Source organism: Vanessa cardui, chromosome 14, assembly GCF_905220365.1.
Source record: "Vanessa cardui chromosome 14, ilVanCard2.1, whole genome shotgun sequence".
Classification (NCBI taxonomy): domain Eukaryota; kingdom Metazoa; phylum Arthropoda; class Insecta; order Lepidoptera; family Nymphalidae; genus Vanessa; species Vanessa cardui.
Window position 1 is genome coordinate 4,554,244 of NC_061136.1, and position 21,411 is coordinate 4,575,654.

The 21,411-nt window shown below is 30.7% G+C and overlaps 2 protein-coding genes across 9 annotated transcripts in view; both read right to left on the reverse strand.

Moving 5' to 3' along the window:
- Positions 1-6,476, reverse strand: part of LOC124535062 (peripheral plasma membrane protein CASK) — a 311,619-nt gene extending 305,143 nt beyond the window's left edge. For 6 of the 8 annotated variants that reach the window (XM_047111104.1, XM_047111102.1, XM_047111101.1 and 3 more), the window contains exons 1-6: positions 5,971-6,449; positions 5,017-5,129; positions 4,366-4,471; positions 4,012-4,089; positions 1,669-1,850; positions 399-467 (exon numbers count right to left, since the gene is read on the reverse strand). In XM_047111104.1, the coding sequence (XP_046967060.1) occupies positions 399-467; positions 1,669-1,850; positions 4,012-4,089; positions 4,366-4,471; positions 5,017-5,129; positions 5,971-6,029 (607 nt within the window). In that variant the 5' untranslated portion in view covers positions 6,030-6,449. Of the gene's footprint in view, positions 1-398; positions 468-1,668; positions 1,851-4,011; positions 4,090-4,365; positions 4,472-5,016; positions 5,130-5,970 lie in introns of all 8 variants that reach the window. The other 2 variants (XM_047111099.1, XM_047111098.1) reach the window with 2 other exon arrangements.
- Positions 6,477-6,876: 400 nt separating this feature from the next.
- LOC124535297 (anosmin-1) lies at positions 6,877-19,673 on the reverse strand. The gene is made up of 10 exons (XM_047111473.1): positions 19,501-19,673; positions 18,855-19,078; positions 12,672-12,858; positions 11,900-12,098; positions 10,281-10,465; positions 9,788-9,930; positions 8,921-9,062; positions 8,491-8,632; positions 7,956-8,031; positions 6,877-7,416 (listed from the first exon to the last, which is right to left on the reverse strand). Exons 2-10 carry the CDS (start codon positions 19,008-19,010, stop codon positions 7,255-7,257), a joined length of 1,392 nt encoding a protein of 463 aa, XP_046967429.1. The 5' UTR covers positions 19,011-19,078; positions 19,501-19,673; the 3' UTR covers positions 6,877-7,254.
- Between the last annotated feature and the right edge of the window lie 1,738 nt (positions 19,674-21,411).

The window sequence follows — 21,411 nt, forward strand, 5'->3', positions numbered from 1 at the left end:
TCTTGACTAATTTAACTTAAGTCGAAATTGAAAATCTTTCGTTTATAGTTATAAAAAGCTTGTAGTGATAAAAGCTGTTTATTTTTATTTTTTTTTTTAACTAATGTTGCATAATATGTCACATGTGTGGCACATTAATTGGTAGTTAAATCCAAATATTTAAAAAAAAATTAAATTTAAATTTAGAACAAAGGTCACATTTAACATTATCACGAGCACAGTGTTTAGTGAATGTGCTAATGCATAATTAATATCGTGTAAAATTAACGTGATTACACTAGACATGTCTGTTTTATGAGACACCTAGTTTGTGATGATGAGTGAAACTTGTGCCGATGAATATTGCACATTATATACATGCAGTTAGGGCACAATTTGCTTCGCCGCGGAAGTCTTACCATACTCATCTGATTTGAGATATGCTTGGCCCATAGGACCCACTAGTGGTCGATTGTCCATCACCAGTTCTGTGCACAATTTAACTATGTCAATAGCTTCACAAATGGAATACTTATCAACATTTTATATATACATAAAGTAATATTTAATATATCGTTTTCCACATAATTACAGCTATATATACAATATACTTATACCTATAAATCGTATATGTATATCTAGTAGACATATGGTAATCGTATATGTATATCTAGTAGGCAAGTATTTTAATACTAATCTGGGACTGATGACTGGAAATTATTTAAAATATCGTTACTTTCAAAGATACTTAAATATTCGTACATATACAATAATTCATACATAGATTCATATACAGGCCAAGTTAATGAAAGCATGTGAAACATTACTCGTTACTACGTCGAATTTGAGTCGATAGTAAAACAACGATCAAGTACGCAAATTAACCAATCAAGTATCATTGGTACCCAGGTTGGCTAGTAATAGTCCATGAATTGTTGTACCAACCTATTAAAATATACTAACTTTTAATTGTCATCCGGGTAGTTTATAGACATATCTACTTTTTGAAACACTGATAAAATATCAAATAAACAATTTGCTTTTTATCTGCTTCGTCATGGATTGGTGGCAGTCGTTTAAGTCACAACTGCAGATTTGATTGGCAGACTTAATCAAGTCATCCAATACTATCGCTCATTTGTCATAGCAGTTTTTGGCTTGTATAGTATAACTCAACTTAGATGTAGCATCGACAAATTCAGTAAAACCGATTACTGCCGATTTACACAACCAATAGAGATAGCTCTCTATCGCGCCTTTCAAAGCTATTGGTCGCTAAAACCCTTTAGCTGACGTACATATCTGTATAACGTACAGCTCAGCGAGTGCAATCCGACCAGCGGCCGCGCGGCGACTCCGATCTGGCAGCAGCATTATACATAGTGATGCGAGCGCTCGATAGAGTCGAGATGGCCCAGTGGTTAGAACGCGCGCATCTTAACCGATGATTGCGGGTTCAAACCCAGGCAAGCACCGCTGTTTCATGCTTAATTTGTCTTTATAATTCATCTCGTGCTCAGCGTGAGGAAACCTGCATGTGACAAATTTCATAGAAATTCCGCCGCATGTGCATTCCACCAACATTGGAACCAGCGTGGTGAAATATGTTTCAAAAACCTCCTCAAAGGGAGAGGAGGCCTTTAGCCCAGCAGTGGGAATTTACAGGCTGTTGTTGGTGCGAGCGCTCACCGGGGGGCGCGCGGTGCGCGGTCGGCGTGGGCAGCTGCGCCGCGACGCCGAAGCCGCCGAGCTTGACGGGCGCGCAGTTGTCGCGGCCCGCCAGCAGCACGCAGTGCGGCCGCACGTCGCGGTGAACGATGTCGTTCTCGTGGCAGTAGCGGAGCGCCTCCAGGATCTGGCGCATGTAGTGACTGGAAACAAATGCACATCGTGACACTTCATATCTCTTACATACAACAACAACAACAACAGCCTGTAAAATCCCAATGCTGGGCTAAAGGCCTCCTCTCCCTTTGAAGAGAAGGTTTGGAACATTTGGTTCCAATGCGTGGCAGAACTTCTATGAAATTTGTCACATGCAGATTTCCTCACGATGTTTCCCTTCAGCACCGAGCACGAGATGAGTTATAAAGACAAATTAAGCACATGAATCAGCGGTGCTTGCCTGGGTTTGAACCCGCAATCATAGGTTAAGATGCACGCGTTCTAACCACTGGGCCATCTCGACTCAATCTGTTACATACGCTAAGCTTATAATCTCAGGAACTACCAATCCGATATGATCATACAAGCATACTGTAATGCTATTTAGTTAGTAGCATACTAGATATTTATTATAACGATAGAAGTAATGCTATTTAATCACACTTCAAGGCAAGCCACACTCAATATTTATACAAGTTTAAAAAAAATATGGAAAATGTCTGTTGTTTTTTTTTAAATTTAATTGATACTCCGAAATTTTTGGTATTGTTTTGAAATTTATTAATATATTAGAAAAAAATCTCTGTGTCGTTTTAAACTTATTACAAAATTCTTCTATAGGTTACTAATTTCAGATGCCAATATCATTCTAGAAAATTATTTTTATATGGAAATCTGTTTTGAGTTTCACTTATTTGCATTATGAAGTGATGGCAACATTATATTTATTATCTGGCAATTATATCCGACAATGTTGCCACAAAACAGATGGCGCTGTGATTGTTTAAAAATTGGTAGTTTCGAGTTATGCATCTGTAAGAACTGTCAAGAAACTCAATAGTTACTCATTTCAACCATTTACATTATGAGTTTATATCAAATAAATACAATTTATAAATATTATATTATATCATATATCATATTTATAAATTTGTACGCTGTAAAGCGATATACTAAGTATATGCGGTATACTAAGTTCAAATTTCAAAATCAGCAATATAATCTTGTAATGAGTATAAATGTATAGTAAAATTATTAATTCGAGTCAGTAAAATGACATTTCCAGTGTTGCAGGTTTTTAATCTCAAATAAATAGTGATGTGAAAGAATCTCGACTATAATTTTGGGAATTTCGACTAAAGCACTATTACTAATTCCAGTCAGTAAAATAATAAGTGCAACTGTCACTGATACTGTTCGGCAATCAATAGACATAGACATTTAGTCATGCTTTATTTTATTAAGTATCAAAGCTTTTTTTATTATAAATAAATATAAAATTACTTGTATTTTCCTGACTTTTTAGTGTTAATTCCTCTGAACCTCTTTACACATTTTTTCCCAGCTTTGTAATAATATTGTAGTGAGAAATTTTAATACACAGCTAAGGTCCATATTTCTAAAATCGTATTATTTAATACGGTATGTATTAATTTACAATAAAAAAAACGCTTTGATACCTAATAAAATAAAGCATGACTAAAAGTCGAAGTCTATTGATTGCCGAACATCATTATTGTAGCGGGTAACCCTTTTTTGTATCAGTGACAGTTGCACTTGTCATTTTACTGACTCGAATTAAAAATCGTACTATAGTATGAATATTTCATACTTATAAAAAAGTCATAGGATTTTAGTTTATGAATAGGTGGAAATTAATTTAATAAATAAATTAAAATATTAGATTATTGTTTACCTTCTTGTTTATGACTTTAGAAATATATATGTGAAAGTAACTTTGTGATAGTCAATGTTAAAATAATTAATCATTTGGCTTAGAAATAAACGGAGTTGCACTTGACTCCCATTAAGAAAAATAAATGCTTACAAACGACTGGTAGTCTGTCTGAGCTAACTATACAAAATCTGTTTTATCTCATTAAAGTGTTGAGGAAGCCTTACACAAACTTTTGTTGCAACTAGGCTGCATAGGAGAAAAAATTCTTCAGAACACGATAATATAATAAGCCTATAGCACATTCATGTCACCTAATATAATTCACACTCAAAGACGCTCATAATGCCTTAACTGTGCTAATCCATCTGAGATATATACAACTACGCAAATAACCTAAGTTAAAAGTAAGTTTATGTTAAAAATATTTACTTTTATTTAAATAATTTTTAAGGTTTGATCATAATTCATACCATGCCACTGCTTCACTGTAGACAAAACCAGCAGTGGCCCGACGAACCACTTCAAAGCATAAATCAGATCCATCCATACTGTAATAAAAAGAATATTTCATGAAGCAATTTGATATTTTACATGTTCATATCTAACGAAGGAAATGAAGTTTAAATTTGACATTCATTAAAAGAAAATCACATAACATATTATATTTAATAATAAGAATAATCATGTTTTAACCTTTTGAATTATTATTTTTTAATTTTATTGTTTAAACAGCCATGTGCCGCAATTATTATATTCCATATTTATTAATTTCTTCCTTTTTAATAACAAACAATAAATCATAACTTTCCACAATAAATACTTACTATTCGAAAACCATGTACAGCATGCCCTCGGAGCTGTAAGTCTCTAGAAGCTCCACAATGTGAGGATGTTTGAGCATGTGGCATATTGTAGCTTCTCTTTTTAAGTCTGTAAGAGAAATAAATAAAATATTAACATTAATACCATATAAATATATTCGGGATGAACTTTATGTGTGTTAAATTGTTGTATACAGTGATTTAATACTTTTAAATATTAATTTCTTTTATGCTATTATATAAATAAGTCATAAGTTTTATTTATTAACTAATCTTCATTACTATTTTATTAACTTAAAGTTAAGTGTATTATTAAAAATTAAAGTAATAGTAAAATATTTAGTATCAATTTTTTAATTGTGATGTATCAAAATTAACATGACAGTTTCATGTGAAGCTACTTCTTGTAAATATATTGGATTGCATTAAGAAAAGCAACTATTGGAACACAAATAATTTACTTATTGCAATAATATTGTCTAAGAAATAACAACATTTTACGAAATTAAAGAAATTGGTAAGGAAGATTACAAGAATCTATATTAATCACTTTTACAACATTCTAATAAAACAATCTACCTTAAGAAAGAGATACATATATTAATAAAAGAAAATAATTGGTTAAGATTTAAATTAAACAGTCAATTAAATTACCAGCTGTGCTTAATCCAGGACTTGCTGTAAATCGAGCGACATCCACGATCTTCACGGCAAACTGCTGTCCTGTTTGCCGGTGCACACATCGACGAACAAGGCTGAATGGTCCCCTTATTAAAAAAATACTTGTAGTTAGGACACAAATATAAAAGATAAATAAACAATACAAAAGGAAGCTGATTGAAGTCATTTTAACAATTCCATAAGCATTCATTAGTATAAGTGTTCTTATCAAAAATGTTTGTAATTTTGACCTTGTTTTGCAAAATACATTTTACATTAAAAAATATAATTTACATAAAATTACATGTTCTGTACTAAAAAAAAAATATTAGTGGTTTTATATTATATTATATGTTACAAAATTTTAAACCAAATTACCCTATAATTATGGATACCTAAATTGCCTTTTCCTTTTAAGCTTTTGCCTGAATTTTTAAAAAAGGAATTACTTTATTACATATTTAGATTATGAAATAGATAGGACATAGTCTCTTTAAAAATTGGTTTTTGTTTTATTTTGAATAGATAACCATATTATTAAACCAATTATTAGATTGTTTTAAATATGGCTAATAGATTTAAATCTTATTATTATTTTTTTACATGAAATCAAATAGAATCTTATTAGAATATGGGTTTCAATTATTTTTTGTGACCTAAATTACCTGTATTGATATTATGTTATTAAATCAAATGGCCTATATTTTCAATTAATTCTAATAATTTTGTTTCAAAACATATTTCTGTTTTTACCTTATTGCTTTAAATTGTTATTCAATTCAAAAATGTATTAAAATATTAAAGAAGATTCTTATAGGAAATATTACTTGATAATTTTAAATAAATATTTATGATTATTTAAAGAAATGTAAGTATATAATTAAATGGTAAACAACAAATTTAAAGTGAATCAATGATATGGGATAAGGAGTCTTAAGTACCACTTACTTGCCAATAATTTCACATAGCTCATATACATCATCGAACAGGACCTCGTCTTCAGCCATTTTTACCACTAACACAATACACTATATTTCAGAAAAACGCGAAAAATATCATATTCGCGTCGCCTCAACCCCGAAAGTTAAAAGGTTACGCCCAGGGTGAATTTATCTAAATATTACAAGTTCTAAGTTTATAATAAACACTAAATTATACTGGATTTAATTATCTGGTGCATTAGTTACAAAATTAGTACAATAAACGGTGATTAGACGCAAATTGTGCATTATAAAAGGTGAAAAACTGCGTTTATTCGCTCATTTTTTTCAAAACTTGTAAATACGTTTTATCACAATAAAAACATCGACGTTGAAGATATACAGTAAAAGATTATTAAAATTACGTGCACACTAATTAATATTAGAATAAAAAGTTAAATCATCGTAAAATAATTTCCCATCTCTTATTTTCTATTTACTTTTGACATTTACCAAGGGTTGCAAGATTCAACTGTATGGATTGAAGTTTGAACCTGGCATTTCGATACAGTGCTGCCATATGAAAAAAAATCGTCATATATGTTTTCCCATTTGTATCGTTTTGACTTGACATTCAGCAATTTTGTTGTTAGATTATGCATACACTCAATCTTCTATGTTTTCGTAACGGTATAAAAAAAGAAATAATCCGATTTAACGTATTAAGAATTGGTGCTTTTAAAAACTCGAGTTTGTAGTCATTTTACTAGGCATGCGCAATGTACCCATTACAACAAAAGCTTATCATGGTTGCTTTATCATTTACGCCGACCGAAATATAAATATATAATTCCTAAACAACAAAAGACAAAAAATTAAGGTAATTAAAATTAAATTTAAGTATTAAGACAATATTAAGGGGATAAATAAAAACAAGATTTTTATGACATTTATTATTATTTTAAGCTTATGGATAGTAAAAAATATTATAGGTACAATGTATATACTACAGCATCAACACCTTCTTTATTTTTTACTTATAAAATCTCTTATAAAATCAATGGCATATTTTTATGTTAATACTATTTCTATAATGAATTTTATAACAGTCTATTTTGAATATTAGCCTAGAATTAAATAAATATACATCTCTTATTTTACTACAGGCGATGAATGTGAGTGTCCCAAAAAGTATTTAAGTAAAATAATAGACACGGCTTTTATTACTTTTTTTTGACCGTTTATGTGTCGTAACCGGATTTAGGCCATATCACATTTAGGTCCACAAGTAATTTTGTAATATTTACTAAGTTTAGCAAGTAACCGTCGTGCTGCTGACTTTCTTCTTGAAATATTCGCATTGAGGAACGGTCAGAATGAATTCCGAATCCGGAGTTTTTGTGTTCCAGGACCTATTAACGTTGACTCTGTACTTGCATTTATAATCCAACTCGTAAATTTCGAACGAGTTTTGCTGAAAATGGAAAAACAATTTAGTATAATTCTATAAAAAAAAAAGTTCATTTAATTTTAACTACGTAAATATCCGTAACTTTACTGCGTTACGTTTCCCTATACATAACAACGGCTTACAGTCGCTACAGACCCTGACATTTAAATGATTTGAATACCTATTATCATAATCCTTATCTAGTAATCGATCGTTTTTATTTTAATTATTACTCTACCTACTACTCTATTATCTCGTATCGTAACGTATAAATTATACTTACTCTAAAATCAATAACAACAATAGAAAAAGATTGAATTGTTCGTTTTAGATATCAGGTTAAGGTAACATGAATTGTTGCAGACCAAAAATATCAGCTTCCTTAATTATAATATAATCGTAATTATTAAATACTCAGATGCTTATTATGTAGTGTTTGTGAATATCCCAAAGTATTATAGAAATTGTTGTGTGTTATATCTATATTTTAATATAACTATATTTTTTTTGTATTGTTTTCATACATTTGTAATTGATTTAATCAACGAATTTAATTTACAAACCTCGGTAATTGCGGATAACTCCTTCAATTCCTTAACGGGGTGTTGGCATGCTATGATTTTCCAATGCACGAAATACCTGTAATAAATATATGTAAATTAGTGAAACCAACAATCCTAGTTATTTTTTTTTAAATAATTACTATATGATAGTAAACAATGAGTTGGCAAAAATGTTAAATATAATCTTAATCTTTAAGAGTTAGACTTCTCGTTTGTTTTAGTACAATATTTATTTAAGTAGGCATAAGATCGCTTATATAGAGGTTGTCTTAATGTACTTAACTATAAGAGCTGACTGATTTTATGAAATTTGTAGGTGTATGCTGAAATAATTGTATCCAATTCTCTCGATGGTGAGTGGTCATCGCTGCCCATAAACATTGTCACCGTAAGATATTATGTCCCTTGTATATTAAAACTATGTCACTCTCCAATGCTGTTTAGCGGTCGAATATGTGATTAGTGGATGGTACATACCCAGACTTGTACAAAGCCCTAGAAATTGTTATACAGTAAGTGAATTCGATTTGTTTACCTTTTACGGCCTTTGGATTGAAATCCGGGCTCCCATGAAATTTTCGCTTTAATTTTATGATCCAACCATATGAATTTGTTTAATTTTACACCTTTGATACTCTTTTCGTCTTTTCTCTTCGTAAGAGCTTCCGGTGGATGTTCTATAAAAAATATATTTTCATTACAAGCATGTTATAACAGGTATAGTTACGTAGGTAATGTTACCTAAGTAACTAAGTATAACTAGAAAACGCATATAGCAACGAATATTGTATATACGTTTTCTAGTGGTAAAAAGTTTATAAATATTTAAACGCACTTATTAGGAAACATGCGTGTTTTCCTGACAATTTTTTTTCGTGCAATTATATTCCAATTAACCAAATAACTAAAACATGATGTGAGTATGAAAATAATGTTTAAATTGCATTAAGGCGATGTTTTTTTACCTTCTGTTGCGCTCGTTGTATTGTAAAATATCGCCGCTTTGTCACTTCTCAGTTTCCCGAGGCCGAATAAGCTAATTGTTTGGACTTGGAGGAAATACATCGAATTTGGTTGTAAGTCGCTAATTTCTACATAAGTTTGATCCTGAAATTAAGTGTTAATGGGTACTATTGAATGTTTTTTATGATATAGTTTGGCCGACGAGTGTATGGGCCACCTAATGGTAAGTGGTTACCATCACCCATAGACAATGACGCTGTAAGAAATATTACAATTCCTTACATCGTGAATATGCCACCAACCTTGGAAACTAAGACGTCATGTCCCTTGTGCCTGTAGTTACACTCACTCACCCTTCAAACCGAAACACAACAATACTGAGTAATGTTATTTGGCGGAAGAATAACTGATGAGTGGGTAGTACCTACCCAGACGGGCTTGCACAAAGCCCTACCACCAAGTAAAAAATATAACTATAGTGAATAAACTTCTCAGAATTTTTTCTTAATGCAGGGTTAGAAAGGAATTTTCCAAAATAATCATAATAATAATTATTATTTATTTATTCCATACAAAAATAATCTTGTATGTATTGTATCAATGTATTATAACATAGTAATCTAAAGAAACACTGATCAAGTACAGGCTATCCTAGCTAGGCTAATTAAATAACCTGTGTCAAGAATAAACAGTTCTCTCCCCGAAAGTTATTAATATTTAAAACACATTAGAAATATCACCTCGGTAGTTACAGAAAAATATTATTAATAATTAATAATAATTATTAAAATATTATTATATAAAGTATTTGTAGATAAATAGTAAAGAAAATTACAAATACAAGGCTGAAAGACATTTTAGTGACGTACCTTTGGAACAGTTTGGTGATTTACAAGAACTGAATCCAATTCACCTCCTAGCCCTCGTACTCGTCTGCTCCAGAAAACTTTATAACGCATTACCGGTAAATCAGAACGAGGTTCTTTCCATTCTAGTCTTATTGTTACAGTACCTGTTGAAATTAATAATATTAATGATACATTTACTTAGGTAGTAAACGTAAAGATTAAGCCGTCTGATATATTTATAAACAAAAAAATTGTAAATGTATAGTTTAAATGTCAATTTGCAAGCACTTATGAATCGTCATTTAACAAAATATGTTAGTGAAGCTACCACCGGTTCGGAATGAAGATTGTATCGAGAAGAACCGGCAAGAAACTCAATAGTTAGTCTTTTTATATATAAACAAATGCTGGTAACTTGATTGATTTATTTTCTTTTACTTTTAAAGTTATTTAATAGTAAGTAAGCTAGAGTGAAATAATACTATAGGATTGCAAAACGTCATATGTTTCTTACCATTATCTGATTTCACGGGTAATACTTTAAGTTTCTTAGGTGGAGGTGGCGGCCTTGGTCCCTTACGCGGGGTGAACGGAGCACTTGGTGCAGAGTATCCTCGTGTGCCAGACGAACTAACGGCAGCTACACGAAAACGATACCATCGACCGGGTTTCAGAAGATTTCGGAGAGACACTTTTGTCCTAGACACAAATATATTTTAGAGCAATAAACTTGATATACATTATCGATAATTATGTTTTAAATAAACGTAAAAAATAACAATCAAATATTAAAAATTCGAAATCATTATCCAAACAAATGAACAACAAAACAATTATTACTACCAAGGATAAACTTAGGTAAATAGTAATCGGCATTTGGCAAAGAATACAAAACCTAACTGAAAATATAAGCTAAGATCAATTTGATTGACGTTCTAGCACAATGAGTTTAAACAAATAGTTAACAAAAAATTGTTTTCAAAATTCGTTTCTACGAAACTACCAGGTACTAAAGCAAATGGTTCGATATGATCTGTTTTGCAACATGCATCATCATTCCGGTTAATGCACGCAACGAGGAAAAGTGTATAGAAAGCAATTTTGCATTTAATGACCACTTGTATTTTAATGAATATTGTCATTTACCACTTGAAGATAGTATAACGCTATAGTAATTTTATATAAAAATATACACAAGACGAATAAAATTACGACAAATTACATAATTCGAATTTACTATATAGTTATATAGTGCATGTTTCACAAATTTTTGATATTAAAGAAAGGAAATAATACTAATTTTATCTCTATTAAACTTACATCTAACGAGAATAACACATCTAAAATATATATATTACATATATATTTTAAGTGGCTATTATTTGTACTGATCTGTAATAGCATAGAACTCCTATTAATTAAATTAAAGTCAGTTAGAATATAAAATTAAAGTGGAATTAAACCAAATATTGTATTGATTAGTTGAAGTCCGTATCGCCAAATTGTAATGTTTCTACACATATACGATGTTTCAATAAGTTTTTATAATTGATCATAATCTTGTAAACAAAGGAGAATAAATAAGTTAATAACACGGACTATTTTGAAGGCTGGTATCCGGGTTCGATTACCGATTCAAGTGTCTGTGCCGGAACTGGCATAGTAGCTTGTTCTCTGTTATGGCTTTATGAGTGTTATTTATGTCCATGCTGTCTCTGACCTTCATACAAAGTAATACATTTTGAAATCTATCAATCAGACAATGCATTAATAATTTTGAATGTACAGAGACAACGCGTTGAATTAATAATGATATTGCAGAATATGTAAATATATTTTTTTATAAAAGCACAAGTCATCTAAGCAAAGTTGTGTATATATTTGATTGGTGATGTTCCGAATGATAATTTTTTAATAAACGATAAGCAGTTGACAATATTTGTACACTTGAGGTGCGATTAAATAGACGTAAATCTGTGACGCACTTTGCATATTTTATGAATGAATAAAACCCAAGCAAGCTTTGTTCATTATTAGCAGAGCTTAGTCAATAGATTAGCAAATGCCTGTAATTTACAAAATGTATGACGTTAATTTTCAACTAACAATATTTTAAGACGTTAGTTTTCTTACTTATTGGTCCTCAGTATAAGATTCCAATCCCCAAGCCTTTCTTCTTCATACTTTGGTCCTAAATGGTGTTGTTCTTCTAAAATGTACAAGACTCTACCGGGAACTGCTCTTGCTGCGTCCCCTACGCCATCCGACCACTTAATTTGTACAGCACGGCGCCTTTCTTTTACCTCATCCATTGCTGGGAGAGCTGGCAAGCCTAAACATGAACATGTACTTTAATGAGCAATGAATTATTAGTATTTACTTTATACCGTTGATTTAGTTTCTTTTTAAGCATTCATTTCATTTCGTTTTGTTTGTTTAAGCAATAACAGTTTTGTAACACATTAAACAGTCCATTGCTTTATTTTTTCTAATCATAATAATTAAAGTAAGTAGTCTACTTTCTGTCCTACATATTTTTTTCTTTGTTAAGCCTTATTTGATTTGACTCCGTTAAGCAATGAACTACTTTCTGTTGAAAGATTAACAAACATTTTATCTTTCTTCAATTATTGAACAAATTCTTTATTTGAAAATATATCTTAATCATGACTAATTGACCCTTTTATGAATGATATTGCGATAACGATAACCTAATACTTAATCCAAGTGCATTTATTTTATCGATTATCTTGGACTAAATATCCGCAAGTGATAAATATTTGTTAAGGCTATAAAATATCAATCGTTTTCCACTTAACTTTTAGCTTGTTTACGAGTATTTATATAATTGAAAGTATTTTTTCTTTAACTTTAGAAACCTTATTAAAGTTATAAGTATGATTACCTGGTAAGTTCAAAAGGTCTACTGGTTCGCTACACATGGAACTGCAGCCATGTTTGCAGCAACGCTGAGTACCATCACATTGTGAGTCCTGGTTGCAGGCTTCGACGCAAGCAGCCATCCATCTCGGATTGTCTCCATTGGGGCATGTTCCTGGTTTCCGTTCTTCGGAGCGACATGTTGAGCGACACTGTTTAAAAAGATGTGGAGTATTTGTGTATAATTATATAATTGGAGCCACAATATAACAGAGAATCAGATTGGATAACTAATCGCTAAAAAGAGCATGACAAAAATCGTATAGTGGTTTTTTGTCGAAATATATCATCGAGTATTGTTCGATATAAATACGTTTTAAATTAATACGTACAAAAACTATTTTAGGAATATTGAATAATGCGATATTCTTTCCATAATATTTTATTCCATAGTTAATCGGCTACGTGTATTTGATAAGAAAACATGTTAAATTCTTCACTTGTTAGTGTTTGGAAGTTGAAATTACTAACGCGTCATAATTATTGAGTGTGTGTGAGAATAGTCTCACGCTTACGCAAACAAAAACTAGATCTCTCTTTTAATTAGACACAGTTCAACAGTCAAAGGTAAGGCAAAGTATTTGTTCGTTTTTACTAATCATATCTTTTTTATCTGTTATAGTATAGTGAGAGTCTTTTCAAACTATCATCTGTTCCGTATATTTACAACTTGTTAAAGATGGATGAGCAAAATTGCCACTCGAAGGAATCGTATGGATTTCACAACTCGTATGCTGGTAATGTGTATTGTGCCTAAAATTGCTCGGATACAATCGATATTCAAATCGGAACACAAAAATACAAAATAAAACACTTTATAAATAGGTGGTACCCACCTTGCGGGCCCGCAATCAGCCCTATCACCGGTAAAGTACCTTGTAGGTATATATTAAGATTAAATAATGTTATATAATTATATTCAAACTGGTTTACGAATCTATTTAAGCCAGCTTAGTTATTAATTATACCTATAGATCAACAAAAAATATTTCATGATAAAATATAGCTTAAACAACGTAGGTACATAATTAGGTACGAAATATAAGCAGGTGACAAGTCGTCTAAAAGAGCTATCTCGTTTTTTACATAAATTTATCGTCACGACCAAATAATACAATAGATAAGCAATATGAAATGCAAAAGGCGAGGGACAATGGTTGAATGAATTATCTTACAATGAGAATCTCATTATGCAACAGAAACGCGGGATTAAAACCAAACATTAGCCATCGTAAAGCAATCTTGGTAGAAAGCCCGTGAGAGCAAGGAGGTACATTCAGCGTCAGACAGGTTCATTAAAAGAACATAATTAGCGTCCTCGCATTTAAAAACATAATGGCTCCTTTGAAGTCCTACGTGACCCAACTACGAAACTACCTTCATAATTGTGATCCTTACGCCCATAGGATAAAGACTATTTTACAATAAACCACAAGTCTCATTAGAATTTAAGAGTAAATTTGTGGGTCCGGTAAATACGGGTACGTGATGTGATCCTTTAATATGTACTATTTTTTTTCTCTTAATCAAAATGAAAGCATAGTTAACAAGAATAATAATGTCTGGTTCTATTAACAATTGTTATGATTCTTTAATAACTACAGAATAGCTAGCTCGAAATTGGCGATGTCGATTTGATACACTTTTTTAAACATTGTAAAAGATATTTCTTACACTTATTATTTTTTAAAAAGGATATTAACAGAAGATTGTCGTCTATTCCTCCTGAATAGATTTTTTGCAGTAAATTTATTTCTTTATATTTTGTTCGATTATTTACATAATAGGATGTCTTGTTGGTAAGTTTCTAGCTTCAAATGCTGCAGACGCTAAAAAGATTTCTTACAGGCCCAAATTAAGCCAAATAAACAGTTATTAACTTTTAACAGCTCCGGGCTAGTAATAGATAGTTGACTTGCAGCGTAAACCTAGCCGTGTCATTTTGGCTCTACCCTTAAATTATCTCCAGACTTCTCCTATTGTCAAACATATATTATGAAAGTAAGGTAATATGTATTTCAGTAATATTAACGGACTATAATAAAACATATCCCGAGCAAATGGTTAATCTCTATTGTGATTATTCACTCAGTTGTCGTCACTCAACTGTACCCAACAATAGCGCCTTAGCCCAAAACAAAACATGTTTTTTACTTTGTACTTTTTATATAGACCCTTTTTCCCTTGCTGGAAAGGGTAGTAGTAAATAAACAGTAACATTATATATAGCGACTGATAGAAGTTGTAATGAAGAACACAGGTAGAACGTTAACGATAATGAAGAAATTAGTTTAGTTTTTTAATGAATTATGATAATATTTTCATTTACAATGTAGGTGAGTACACCGTAATTACATAAAGGGTCAATAAAAAAATAGTATTATGGCAATACCAATTTGTTTTGCCTTACTATGACTAAAAAGTCTTTGTAAATGTAGGTAATTGAGTTTATTTACAATAAAACAGCTAAATTGAAATCAGCTCAAAATATGTTCCATTGCAGTTGAATGTAATATACAATATATATTATGAAATGTAACAAATTACACCAGAACGATTCAAAATTTAGCCAGCTCTAACTAATAATAAGACAAATTAGCGAATATTGTGTGACAAAATATTGATTTTTACTTTTAATTTATCTAATCGATAATATCGTGACAGAGTCCAAATATTTCATTCAAATTTATTGTAAAAGAAAACAATTTTTGAGACATGAACCTGTTCCGTTATTAGTAAAAAAAGGCAGTCAAGCGCGAGTTGGATTTGTCAATGAAGATTTCGTATAACTTATTCACTTTTGGTGACCAAAATAGCATATTAAAGTTATTGATTTCGGGATATTTACCATGCTTTTTATTTTTGTTCGGTGGACCTGCATATTTCGACAGTGTCTACGAATGTCTTGTTCCCGAGAACTTTAATAATAAAAATAACCATGTTAATTTAAAATCTTATACAAAATAGCATGGTGATTAACAAAAAAACTGAGTGACAAAATGTATACGGCATATTTATGCAACAGAAGTTTCAAGTTTTTGTTGTATTTAATGTCATTTCCATAATCATTTCTATAGCCTTTACTGCATTCCTTATTTTATTATGCAAAGGTATATTATTACTAAGGATCATTAAAACATTTGTAAATCTTTTAAGCCTATTAATGAGGTATACGAGTATGAAATTCAAATTATTTTCATTTAGTAATATCATTTATACACAAACACTTTTAACGTAACTAATATTTGTCAATAACGACATTATTATTATTTTTTGTTTTATATCTACATTTTCTTATTTATCTGTGCACCGTATAGACCATTTGATAGACGTTGAAGATCGCATCGAATTGAAAACTTGTATCCTGGTACAGGCATGTTAAAATACCAAGGAGGATATATAACGTCATTGCATTAACTTATAGCCCATTATCACGTGTAGTTGCACATTTCGATATAAAAACCGATGAGTTTCTTTCGCCAATTTTTCTCAGCTCCTGGATAATTTAAATTTCGAACATCTTTTAGTTTTTTTTTTATTTAACGAGAAAGCTGTTTTCTTCTTCACTAACCAAAAAATGACTTTGATTAATTATTTACGTGGAGGATTTATTGGACCCAAAATAAATTGAAAAACAAATGACATTATTTAAGAAGATACTTGGCTATGTAATTTGTTGTAAAAAAAATCGATTAATAACATTAAGGACCCTAAAAATATTTCAAACTTGGTAATTCAATATATATACAAGCTCTGATTTAATTAAGAGTGGAACTAATTTACTTACAAATTAGCAATTTTGGCGATGATAAATATTAACAAAGTTAATTAATATAGAGCATTTTCTGTGTGAAAAAAGAGTAGGTACGCTGTTTTTTTAAATAGTTAATACACAAAATGTTCGATATTTAAATAATAAACGACCGTTTCAATAATCAATGCTCATTAGTCATATAAATTATAGATGTAGCTAAAAAATAAGAATATTATAAAATAAAAATTATTTATAAATAACATCATAATCAAATTAGCGACTTATGTAAGAACATTTATTTTCATGAGGTATCAAAATGTCATTTATTTTGTGGACGGTACAAAGTCATCCAAATGTATGAAGATTTTCTATCTATTCGATTTAATGAGATTAAGCCAGATTATATTATGGCCTTATTTTTGTAACAGATCTCTTAACATTGAAACAAATCAGCGTTACGAATGACACTAAATCTTTGCTTCACTATTATATCATAATGTTTTATAACTTGATTAAGTCAGAGTACAATTATCATCGTACTATGTTATTAAATAATTTTATTGTAAGAAATAACTCACCAATTAAAGGATATAAAATCTATCAAAACCATCTCATAAATTACAATAATTTGATATTATAAAATTTAATTATCCCGAATCAGGATTCATATTTCAAATAATTTTTTTTACTGTACATATATGTGTATTTGAATTATATTTACGATAGCTCTATTTTAAAGCCAGCAACACGGAAATTTACTTAATCATATTAACTTTCAGCAAACTAATTCCATAGTGCAATATGATTATATAACCTGGTACACTAGGCTGGCTTCTTTTGGTGGAAACCAGTCACCTCAGCTTTCATGGTCTGTCATTCAAAATATGAATCTATCAGACTCTAGGAGAAAACAACAAAGCTAGATAGATTTCCAGCAGCCTACAAATAAGATAACAACCGAAAGGGAAAATGACAATATCGAAAGGTAAATCTAGATCACTTGAGGAGAGCTTGATCGAATATGTTTGAGACAGTGCAGAGAGAATTGGAATCAAGGAACAATTTAGAAAATCGGCAATGAGGCAGGTTCCTACAGACAGGAAAAACCTACTCTGAGAAGTCAGGATATTAGTCCTGACTTCTCAGAGTAGGTTTTCCTAACTTTCCGGTTTTATCCAAAACGATTGGAACGACGATTGACTTGGTGATAGGGCTTTGTGCAAGCCCGCCTGGATAGGTACCACCCACTCATCAGATATTCTACCGCCAAACAACAGTAGGTACGCAGTATTGTTGTGTTCCGGTTTGAAGGGTGAGTGAGCCAGTGTAACTACATACACAAGGTCAACAACAACAACAATCATCTTAGTTCCCAAGGTGGTGGTGGCACATTGACGATGTAAGAAATAGTTAATATTTCTTACAGCGTCATTGTCTATGGGTGAAGGTGACCACTTTCAATCAGATGGCCCATATACTCGTCCGCCAACCTATACCATAAAAAAAAACATCGAATAGTATGTAGTGGGTAAGAACCTCGCATAATCCAGATAACCACTTGAGGGGTTACGTTTGCTTTGCGTAACGAACGGAATTATTCTGTTATAAGCAATATAAAAAAAAGATTATTCAATTATGCTTAATATAATACGTTGTCGAAAATCAATATGACATGATACATGATAAAATCACAAAATCTCTATTATTTTCAACCATTTCTAATTTTATTTTATCATTACTTTCATATATATCATTAATAATTCTAATTTCAAAGTATGCGGATTAAGCTTAGATTTTAATTGCAGTAAATAAATAAGGATACTATCGACACAGTTGAGAGAAAACTGAAGCGTTACAGTTATAAAATAGGATATTAACAATTAAACATGACCCTAAATGTGAATGTATTAATTTTAAATGCATGTTGCAAATTAAATTTTTTTTCAGTAAATACTTCCTTTCTATGTTGTTCTTCATTTGATAATCAATATATACACAAACGATAAAAAAAGCATATAGGTATTACGTTAAATTTATAAAGAAACTTTTAATAAAAAAAATTATTATGCAATATAATAGTTAGTTAATCAAATTTTTAAGATGCATATTATTATTTCAATATTATTCAAAATTTTTAATAATTTATTTGTTTGTTTATTAATTGGTGGTACGCGAATAAAATTATCTTTATAATTTAATAGCATAAAGAGGTTACAATTGTTTGTTTGTAGTCGGTAATCTTCGGAAAATTTATAATGATATGTATACCAATATATAATATTTATATAGCATCCTTTTATTCATTAATAAGTTACACCCGTGCAAAACATGGGTGGTAATATTAAATGAAGTAATTTAAATTGAATCATTATTGATTAATAAGTATAATCTTACCTGAGATTTCGTTTCCTTGCTTGCATCAATACAGATCAAGTCGCAACGTGTCTTCGACAACGGATCTGTTTGCAATCTCAAAAACCTTTTCGTCTTCGCCAAAGCTTCTGGCGTCAACAGAACCGCAACAAATACCAAAATAGTAATCGATTTCATTTTGTTTAGACTTTTCCTTAATAAATCTTATTCGATTATTCTACAGTCTAGACGATTATTTGTAACATCTGTAAAAAAATCCAAAATCATATCTAGCCTTAATGAAAGGTGTTTATTAGTCTTTGTAATGACTAATAAACACCGACTATATAATCTAACTACATTTTATAACGATTAACGATTTTTATTTTAAAGAATCATTATTATATAAAAATTGTATTGCATAAAATGAAACATGAGGCTCGTTTCATTTTTCTTATAATTAGGCATTTGCATAGATCGTTGTCGTTAACGTAGGTTTTAAAATATTCACAATTTAACACATTTTTTTATTCATCAATTAAAATGATTGATTGATTTGAAAATGATATAACGCGTTAATTATTTCCTGGCCATAATACAAACATGCTTGTCCAACTTAAAACACAAGAAAGCTCTTATTGTTTTTGTTTTTAAATAATCCAATATCACGATTTTTAATGTTAATCACCTCATCAAATCCGAAATCATTCATCGATGAGTCAATATTTCGAAATCAATTGGACAATATCTCATTTCGATCTCCAGGAGTCATTGAACCGGCGTTTTATCGTGAGTGCGTTGGGTGGTAGCGCGTTCACAACGTTTGAAATACGCGGTACGACTGAGTGCGCGTACGCATCACAAGCGACTTCGTGTCCATACTTCATTAATACTCATCGCCGATGCTTTCCTGTACAGCTATGACGGAAGGTTGCTTCTACCAAGCCGGTTTCCTAATTAAAAAAATGAATGTCGTCTTCCTACTGGTTGCGTTTTGATGTTTTCAAATGCAATCATTAACTTATGCCGTTTGTTCGTCTGAAAGATTTCAGGCGTTATTTATATAACAATATATTATAAAAGTTCTTTACTAAATATTATATTCTCACAACAGTCTTCTCATATAACTACTTATTAAATATTACAGTCTTCTTTTAAAGATTTTGTATTGATATTGTTTCTAATAAAATAAAACATTGTAGCCCTTATTTGATTACTTATTTAGAAAATTTAAATCTGTATTATTACTTTTGAAAAGAGCAGAGTATACATTTGGGCCCCGTTATCGGACGATCCTATCAATCCGTAACCCACGAAAGGGCGATTCCAGAGAACAGAAGCACTAATTAAGCTCTTGAAGGGCATCCGGCCCTACAGCAATCAACCGGTCGTTGCTACTCCTGGTCTTTGTGATATATATGTATTTTTTTGTCTTTTTCTACTCAAAGGCACGCGGCTAATGAGACAGATTGTTTTGTTGCGGTTCGCTGAAATCTAAGCTAATAAATTATTATACAATGTTTTATGTCGCACGTTTGTCACATTTCTTGATACGATCAAGCTATTTTCACTTCTAAATTATGTAATTATGGTTTAAATTTCTTTAATGTTCGTTGTTGTCTGATGTTTTGCTTCTTTATTCAGAGACACGATCGGTACAAGCAATGACCGCAACTTTGTTTATTTAAATTGAACCTATAAAATATTATATATATTATTTAATCGAGATCTAAAATACGTGCAGCTTAATTTGGTCGGTTATTTTTTTAAGAAAAGTAAAGAATGCGGGTGAACTGAAGGGAACTGATTATGATATGAGAAGATATTAAAAACGTATCTCCATACATATATCACAGTAACATATCTCTTATATACGAGTACATAAAATCGATTATCGTGTTTCATTATTATTTTATTATGATGCAAACGTCATGAAGCTTAACTCCAGGCCGGCTTTCGTAGATTGCGTATTGTAATATCAAGTAAACCATATCAATATTATCATGAGATAAGTTTTATGGGTTGCTTTCTAATCGGCTCAGCGACAAAAAGTATTTAATTTGATTGACAGGTCTGATAGACTTCATTAAGACTATCTTGTAGATTTTTTTGGTTATTGAATATATATACAAATATATGACAAATGCAAATTGTTCAAACTAAGGACATTGTCATTAAAATTGTATTACAAACATTCCGTAAATAATAAAAAAAAAATCTCAACTCAGTAAATGAATAAAAAAGTGTAGATATATTTTTGTATAGCATTTCTATCTTAAAATTTCCTTTAATAATTCGTAGACCGTTCCGTACAAAATGGAGCTCTGAGAATATTTTCTTAAATAGAGGTAGGATGTCTGAACGACAAATGCTTTTGTTAATATTCAGGTGAATCCCATAACATATACATAATTCTAATCACATTATATGTTATATGACTGCAGTCTTTCATTACAAATCGTCCAAAAGAAGCAGTAACGCGCTATCAAACAGGCAACAGTATTTATTACAAATTGATCAAACTTTTAATCGCACGACAAAAATAGCGAGAGATAAGATCATGAAAAAAAAAATGTAACGAACAGACATTTCTTTTAAA